The 8,562-nt window shown below is 34.1% G+C and overlaps 1 protein-coding gene across 1 annotated transcript; it reads right to left on the reverse strand.

The window, feature by feature from the left end:
* Nucleotides 1-467: 467 nt before the first annotated feature.
* Nucleotides 468-6,279, reverse strand: LOC112523502 (ER membrane protein complex subunit 3-like). The gene is made up of 8 exons (XM_025133125.1): nucleotides 5,975-6,279; nucleotides 5,768-5,861; nucleotides 3,723-3,842; nucleotides 3,585-3,633; nucleotides 3,061-3,160; nucleotides 2,923-2,984; nucleotides 1,947-2,005; nucleotides 468-780 (listed from the first exon to the last, which is right to left on the reverse strand). The coding sequence occupies exons 1-8, from the start codon at nucleotides 6,124-6,126 to the stop codon at nucleotides 676-678; spliced, it is 741 nt and encodes a 246-aa protein (XP_024988893.1). The 5' UTR covers nucleotides 6,127-6,279; the 3' UTR covers nucleotides 468-675.
* Nucleotides 6,280-8,562: the final 2,283 nt, after the last annotated feature.

The following is an 8,562-nucleotide window of genomic DNA, read 5'->3' on the forward strand; positions in this document are numbered from 1 at the left end:
TTAATATTTAATAATATTAGTAATAATTAATTCTTTTACTTATTAGTAATTAATATTTATTTATAATTAATATTAATGAGAGGTATAATTGAAAAAATTGTCATCTAAATGTGTATCCAAAAAATAAGTTAGTTTATATTTGTCAAACAATGTCTTAATGACATTATATGTATTCAGTTCCATTTACAATTTATTTAAATAATTCTTTGTTAAATTGTAAGAAAATACAACTTAAATTGATTTGATCCCTAATTTATATAACATACTTTTAAATCCTTTATTTTTTAACAGAGGTACGATACATGAGATAAGAATTAAACCATATATCTGTTATAAAACTTATAACTAGTAAGATGACAGCAAGTTCTTTTTCGATCAAGGTAAAATAGGCATTTATTTTATTTACAATGTTTTTTCATCCAACGACCAAATAATAATTTAACCTAAACAACTTAACACATAGAGAGTTTGATAATAAAACAACGGAATATCCCCAAAATCATATGTTACATCCACAAAGGTACCAATAGTTAACACAACAGTCAGTTCGCATACCCGGTTGGATATCCTTGTTAATAAAAAAATAGTTCTAACACAACAGTTGTCATAACTCAGTTTCTTTAAGAAATAAGCACACTGAGTGGGTAAAGCGCGCATGATTGGATACATGATCATTTAGCTAAGACGTTTTCTCAGAACAGCTTCAGCTCGCTGTTCAAATTTCGGTAGCACCCAGTCATGTTGGACTATGTCCAGACCATCTTTCTCTGCACCCAAACTCTGCACGTAAAATGTGCAGGTTAGAGATTAGCTTCAATTCAGAGGTCTTCACGGAAATAGTCACACTACCCTTTAGCCTACTTTCGAGTGGGACATAATGGATTCCTATTGTTTGGTTTTCATGATACCTGATCTACAAAGTGGTCTTGATGGTAGCTCAACTGGTCAGGCATTGGATTCGCTCCCAAGGGTCCTCTTAAGGGTCAAGGCCACTGGAGGTTTGCCTGGCTGTTAACTTGAGAGCCCCAGGAGATTAGTTGAGGTAATAAAGAAAAAGAGTGGTGTAGGTTTGGATGTAGTACATTTTATATTTTTATGCCAAAGAAACTGCTGAATTTTGTTCGACTATTTGGCAATGCAGGAACATACTATTTCTTAATGGAACTAAAGACACCGACTCATGCAAACCTAACATCTGTGGGCCATTCGAGACCACCTCAAGAACACTTGCACCAAATGTGTTATAAAGTACTTCGCCTATCCCAAAATAAATGTCCACAATGAAAAAGCACACTGTTTTAGAAATGCGTAATTGTTACACTTTTTTTAATTTAACTAAATGAGACTTTTACCCCTAATAATATAGGGAGTAATGAATTTTTCTATCTCATAATAAAGGATAGAATTGCGAAGTACATACTCAGTTTTGAATGTGGACACTTATTTTGGGACATGGAGCTTAAGATAAGAAAACTATAATTTGACATGGTTCCAAAACCTAATGGGCGTTGGTATCTTCTGTTAAAGATCCTTACTACCACTGTTCAATTACACAAGCACCTTATTTAGAAGAATGTTCTTACGACAAATTTTATTAAATACATATTTTGAGCCATTCTTGTAATAGCAAGTGTCGTTCTTCTGTTAAAATCTATCATAAGGTCATGCATTTAACAAAAAAATCTGTCAAAAAGTTATTCTCCTAAATAACCCACGGTTCAATTTAGACACCCCCACACCAAACTCCAAAAGAATGAGGCATAGTAGGATATAAAACATTTGTTTTCAAGCATAGCCACATCCAACTCATCAAGGACCCAAGTTGAGGCACACAAAGATACCCAGAGGCAACAGTGTGCAACTGTGATCTTATAAAAAGATGCTATGTATCTAAAACAGAAAACAAATCAACCAGAATCCAAAGATCATATGAGTATTGTATATACCTTGGAGGGATCAAAGCCAAATCCACTCATTTGCATCATTCTCTGTGTGTCATCCGTGGCTGCATTAAAGAATCATGTTAAATTTCCATGGAAACAGATCTATGAACAGGAGTAAACATGATCTAAATCTAAGTGTGTGTTTGGTTGTTTTTCCATTATGCTCCGTATTGGATTAAGTTGTCTTGTATGAATTGATCTAACCCTATGATTTAAGATAAATTGTTCTTAGGTTGTGCTGCTGAAGAAACAGTCCGAATGTCAAAAATGACTACTTTACCCCTTAATCTATATTCTACACCGATTAAAGTAACTGTTTGATAAAATGCCGAATAATAGATTTCGAATGATAAAACATTATTAATTTATTAAGTGTTTTTTGAATAAAAACAACTTGATCTAACATAATGATAAGCATTCAATGATATAACCACAATTTGACATCATTTGACAATGTTTCGACTTTCTACGTATTTTCTTAAAATGAAAATTAGATAAAGAAGATATCCACCAGATATTTATGTTTTTGGAAATCGAAGTCGGTTAAAAAATCTTAATCATGTGAATCTATTTGAATTAGAACTTTTTTAGTATAGGTATTTGAATATTGTTAATTATAGTATTATCTACATTTTGAATATTGTTAATTATATATTTTTAATCAGTTCAAATTTAATAAAAGTAATATAATTACAATTGTAAAAAAACATGTAAATGAAAAGGGAAAGGGGTTTCGCAATAAAAAGAATATGTAGGAGGAGGGCATGGATGGAATATTGATTGCTTAATAGATACAACACCCTTCTCTTGGCTTAACGAATTAGCCATCATCCGGGCCACTAAGTCACAACCGAACAACCTTATATGGCTTACGAAATAAGCCATACAGCTCATTAAGCCTTTACAAGGACAGCCCCTAACTGTGTGAAAGATAGTTGATACAGACAACTGGACCTGGAAGGGTAAAAGTAATACTAACCATTTTCTTCTCCCAGAATGAGACTAAACAAACCTCTCAATCCAAAAAGATTAAGGAAGTACCTGAAAAATTAAAACAAGCATTTTCAACAATTTCCAACTAACTGACTTTCAATTGATATATGAGTTCAAGACCCACCATGAGCGACCGCTAACATAGCTAACATCAACGGTACTCAAGTCAATCCCATTCTGTAACATTGATCTAAACCTCTGAGTCAGAGGAAAAGGTATCTTTGCTGAAAAAAGCAACACAAAAGAATTAGATTCTTACAACATCAGTACAATGCAAAGGCACCAACCATGTATTTATTAAACTCATCATTATAAATGAAACACAAAGAAACTATAATTGAACTTTTTTTTTTTTATTAACCTAGATATCCAACCCGCTATACGAGCCGACTAATCCCAGGGAGACCACCTGTTTTGCAGATAGCCCGGAGTCACCACATTTGAACCTCCGTGCCCACAAGAGGATTTTTTATTCCTCCTTGGATTTGAACCTGGGACCTCCTGATACTTTTGACCTTTGGAGCCAGGCTCAAACTAATCAGGCACCACCCTTGTGGTTATAATTGAACTTATTTATGAAACATTAAGTTAGAAAAAGATAAAATTCAGTAATTATATGCCAAAAACGGATCTAAGAAGTGGGTGTACCTGCTACAAATCCAGAGAAGAAGAAGTTAACCCATGCAAAAGTAAGGGTCTGGCGAAAAAGAAGGCAAATAAAATGAGCTTTCAAATCTTGTGTATGTGTGTGTGTTGCTACAATGATCAACTATGCAAATAAGTGACCTGTGGGACTATCATTGAAAGATTTTTCTTCATCATATCCATAGCCATGTTTGGATCAGAGAACATTTGTGCCTGAGGATTCTGTCCCTGACCTTTGGGAACATAAAGTAGACCATTTTCCTGCAGGACCAAAAGAAACTACTATGTAACATATGACATTTGTATGCCAGCATTAATGTATAAATGTTTCAACTAAAAGCTGATTTTCAAATAACCAGTTCCAGGAAACTCATAAAAGACAAATTATTTGCATCCAATGCAAGGATTGAATACCAAAATTTTCCAATGTGCTACAGGCAGCAGAGTTAATGAAGTGGTTCTTTAGAAAGTGTACAGTATGCCTTCATGCATGAAGGAAGATTTGCCATGGTGTCTACCATGTCATGATATATGGTGAGTGACGTGTATTATATGCTATTGATATGTGTAGTGTAAGTTCATATCAAACCATTAAACACAAAGATATCAACATCCGACCATCAAATAGAAAGTTTGATCGTAAGTACCACTAAACATACATTCAACAAATTAGAACAAAATAATGGTTTGCCTACATTTAAAAACTGAAACACACATCACATATACTAGATACCTATAGCCTGGAACATCAAATTTAAAACACAAACATGGGAACGAACGAATAATAATGGTAAGGTTTCCTATCTAGACCTAGAATTTATTGTCCGATAAATTTGCAGATACATTTCCAAATGTAAAGCAATGTTACACTAATGAGCTGCAAATCATGCATAAGAACTGTACATTGCCCTAGATTAGGTAATTTCAGTTCTGGAAAAGAAGATCGATGAAGAATAATAGAAAAAGATATACTTATATTACTCCAATAAATAATAGGACAAGAACAAAAGAGAAGAAATAGAGGAGTTGCACATTGGAGACAAAAGAAGAAAGAAGAACTACAACAAAGAATGGGCATTGCATTACTCAGCAAATGAGAGGAGAGTAGAGATGCTTGTTCAGTGATGAGAGAAGACAATATTACACTGTTGTAATGCAAATTTCAAGTTTCCTAATTTGTCTCCAGTATGCATCATCTTCTAATTCGTCTCCACGATTTTTTGGTGCACAATTGATCAGGGGTTTAAGTTGGATTTTGGTATTAAATTCGGTAAGTTCTAACAATTTTTAGTTGGAGTACATTTGGGCTCATGGTGAAGTCAAGCAACCACCATTTTGACCTTAACCACACATGGCATCACTAAGAATTACAATGTGACCACCATTAAATCGACATTATGGCAATTGGTCATCGCATGACAGCTATAAGACAAGAATTTTTCTGTTTCTAACATATAATTAAGGTATCTTCTTCCTCCGCTGCATGCTAGTTATAATCCCATCTCCTATAATTTGAATAAACAATGCTCAATTATAAGTAAAGCAACTGAACCATTTACCATGTTATTGATGGTAAAATTCGACTTCTTTGTGGTGACAGAGGCAATTAACAATCTAAGTAGTAATCTACAAAAACCAAAAAGTCTATTCAAACTTCAAATTCTTCGTAGATGGTATACCACTTTCACCATTGATAAAGAAAAACACTAGTATCCAGACTTTCCATCTTAAACATGCATCTACGTCTCTCTACTAGATTTTGGAAAGGTTAATCCAAGTTAAAACATAGCAGCATAAGTCCTTCTAATCCCTTCTTACATCTCATAAAATGTGCAAAGTTATTAGCAAGTTAATAAACAACGCATCTATTATAACGCAACATGAAGACACACCAAACAAATGCCATTTTGAAACTGCAGCCTTTCTTCATCAGCTATTTAAAGTGACGGAGTCAAATTTCACCTAAATTACCCTCATCAACACTTTATAAACAAGTTAATAATAAAAAAAAGAAAGTTGAAGAACTGGAATTAGCATTGAAGCTCATCTAGTTCATGGTTTGATTAATTTTGCTAGAATTCAAATCCCTACCCATGAACTTGACATCTAGAAGATAAAAATCAAATAAAAAAAAGTCTACAAACAAGCAATAAACAAACAACTACTAATTCAATCAAAAAACATACCTCATTAGTGTAGTAAACTTTCCGAGCACGAAATGCCTTTGGAGGTATGAAATTAGCAGCCGCCCGTAGATTTCTAGCCCTAATTATAAGCTGCCTAAAAATCCAACAAAACAAAATCAAGATCAAATCTCTCTCTCTCTCTCTCTCTATCTCTCTCCCTCTCTCTCTTCTATGGACAGAGGTAGAAAGAGAAGGAATTAAACTAACCCTTCTTTGATGATCTTGGAATCTGGCAATTGAGAAGTACGCATGAGCTTGGAAACAAAGTAACGGAGGACACCGATTAGAACCATGACAATAGATAATGGTATGAGAACCCAGTCTCTGATCGCTGTATCCAACATCAAATCCTCCGCCATTGTTGATTGATACGATTGACTCTCTTTCGGATCTTCTTCTTGTTTCAATCCCGATAGGTTTGAGTTTGTGTTTGGTGGTCTGTCCGTTGTGCTCCCAAGGACCGCCGTCACATTTACTTTTCATAGTCACAACCGATCTAATCGGCCGTTTGCACGTTTTGATGAATAACAATTTTACAATATTTCTAAAAGTTTAAAAAGAAAATAGAAAAGTCAAAAAAATTCAATGTACATGGTTTGAAATAATTAAGTTTTAGGACAATTTTTTTAAATAAATTAGTTTTTGGATATTCCAAATATATTAAATACTTTTTTGGACTTTTATATGGTAAAATAATGCAAAAAATCTGGAAAAAAGCCAATTGATTTTCATATTTTGAACGATTAAGTCTCTAAATATTTTTTGAAACAAAAAATAATTACATTTATAAAATTAAACAAATATATCATTCTCATTACTCTTTCTAAAAGATACAAAATCTATACCCGAACATAAATAATCTGCATACAAAATTTGAGCATAATTTACAAAAAGTTGAATCAAAATATATACCAAAGTTGCACCAAAAAATACCAACAATTATCCTAGATATACCAAAAGTTGCACAGAAGAATACCAACAATTACGCCAAAAAAATATCTTAAGTTGTGCTAAAATATACCAAAGTAATGCCTAATTTATGTTAAGGTCATGGCATGAACAATTCTTCATTTGCATCATTAATTTCTGGTGGAGATACAACCATTTGATTTCTTGTAACCCTTCTTGATGTCTAACAACATCATCACTTTCATAATGTTCTTCATCACCAACAACAATATCATCTTCATCACGGTCTTCATCATTAACAACCACCTCACTTGAAATTGAATACGGTAAGATGCCTTCGAGCCATGCTGGTTGTAAAAGCCTATCATTGCAATTTTTGACCAATCGTACGAACCACAACTTCAACAACTTATATCAAGACAAATAATAGCACAGGACATCCTAGTAATGGTGCAAGATGCAGCAGACAAGCAATACTTGAGGCCTGAGCTTCAGTCCATTCCGAAATGAACCATAGTTATTTTCTTTCTTAATAGCATTATGACACTAGAAACTATGCCTTGTGTAACCACTATAGATACAGAGCCATAACCCCCCTCTTGTACGTATTTGATTTGTAAAAACGACCTGTAGTTAAGAGATCATTAATACTGAAGTAAAAAAAATTAAATTTTAAGATCTTAATTATACATATCAACACAAATGGATGATGGATGATGAATGATAGATGATGAATGAGCAAGTTTTCTTCTCTCTTTTAAATCATAAACTATGACGGTCTCCATACCAAGTTTTCTTTCCATGAATTGCCTTTGAGATTCAATATCACAACCCTATAACCTACCACTCTTGCTAGGTTCCAGTTTATCAATACATATATAAGAATGAGATGGTCTGAATGTAATTCAATTTCACATGAAACGTAAAGTCAAAAAAATAACTGAGTAAGAAATTATGGCCAAAGGGTTACAAAAAAGCATAACCATGAAGTAGAAAAAATGTTTTATACCAGACATCTTTGCTACCAACCTCAATTACAAGCAAGAAATTAGGAAACGACGTAATCAATCCTTTAGCAACCCATTTTTGTTCACTAGATTTTGAGGGTTTTGACTTGGAGGGGTTATCGAAGGAGCAAGGTTTGCCGATAGCTCTAACGACGGGGACTCAGGTAGAAGATGGGAAACAGGCAGAGCATGCATGGAGGTGTGAGGGTGATGGGAGCTGGGCTGGGGGAGAGGGTAGTGACGACGACGGTTATGGGGATGGGTTGTGGGAGAGGGTAGCGAAGGCGTAGGCCTGAGCCACAATTACGGGGTTGGGCTGTAGGAGAGGGTAGCAGCGACGGTAGGGGGAGAAGTTAGCGACGAGGGGTAGAAGTTAGCGACGAGGGGGAGAGGAGCGACCGTCGTACTGGTGAGGATGAAGATGTTAGTTTTAGGGGKTTTTTTTTTAATTTGTAAATTTACCTGATGTCTAGGTTGCAGGTTAATTTTTTAGTGATAAAGATGTATCTAACAGGTTTTAAAAAGTTCAAGGAATTATTTAACATGTTTTGAAATGTCTAGGGACTTGTTCATTCCAAAAAATTGTCCAAAGACTTAATCATTCCAAACATTAAATTCCATTGTTTTTTTTGTACTTTTCCTAAAAGAAAAAGTAAAAAAAAAACGAACTTTTGCATTTAAATGATTACTTGTGTATTTTGTGCAATGTGGTGGTATATAAAGTTTAAATAAATGTAAGTGTATATACCAATTGCAATAGATAACTGCCTACATTCGTAATTGTCTGTCCATGAGCTTATTTATTGATTGTTCATGTTTGTCATGTTAAGTATTGTTGGTCCCAAAGGGTCTACAAGAATACTAAACAGTTTGTAGAAG

The sequence above is a fragment of the Cynara cardunculus genome (genome assembly GCF_001531365.2).
Source record: "Cynara cardunculus var. scolymus isolate 2C chromosome LG 12, CcrdV1, whole genome shotgun sequence".
In the NCBI taxonomy this organism is placed as follows: Eukaryota; Viridiplantae; Streptophyta; class Magnoliopsida; order Asterales; family Asteraceae; genus Cynara; species Cynara cardunculus.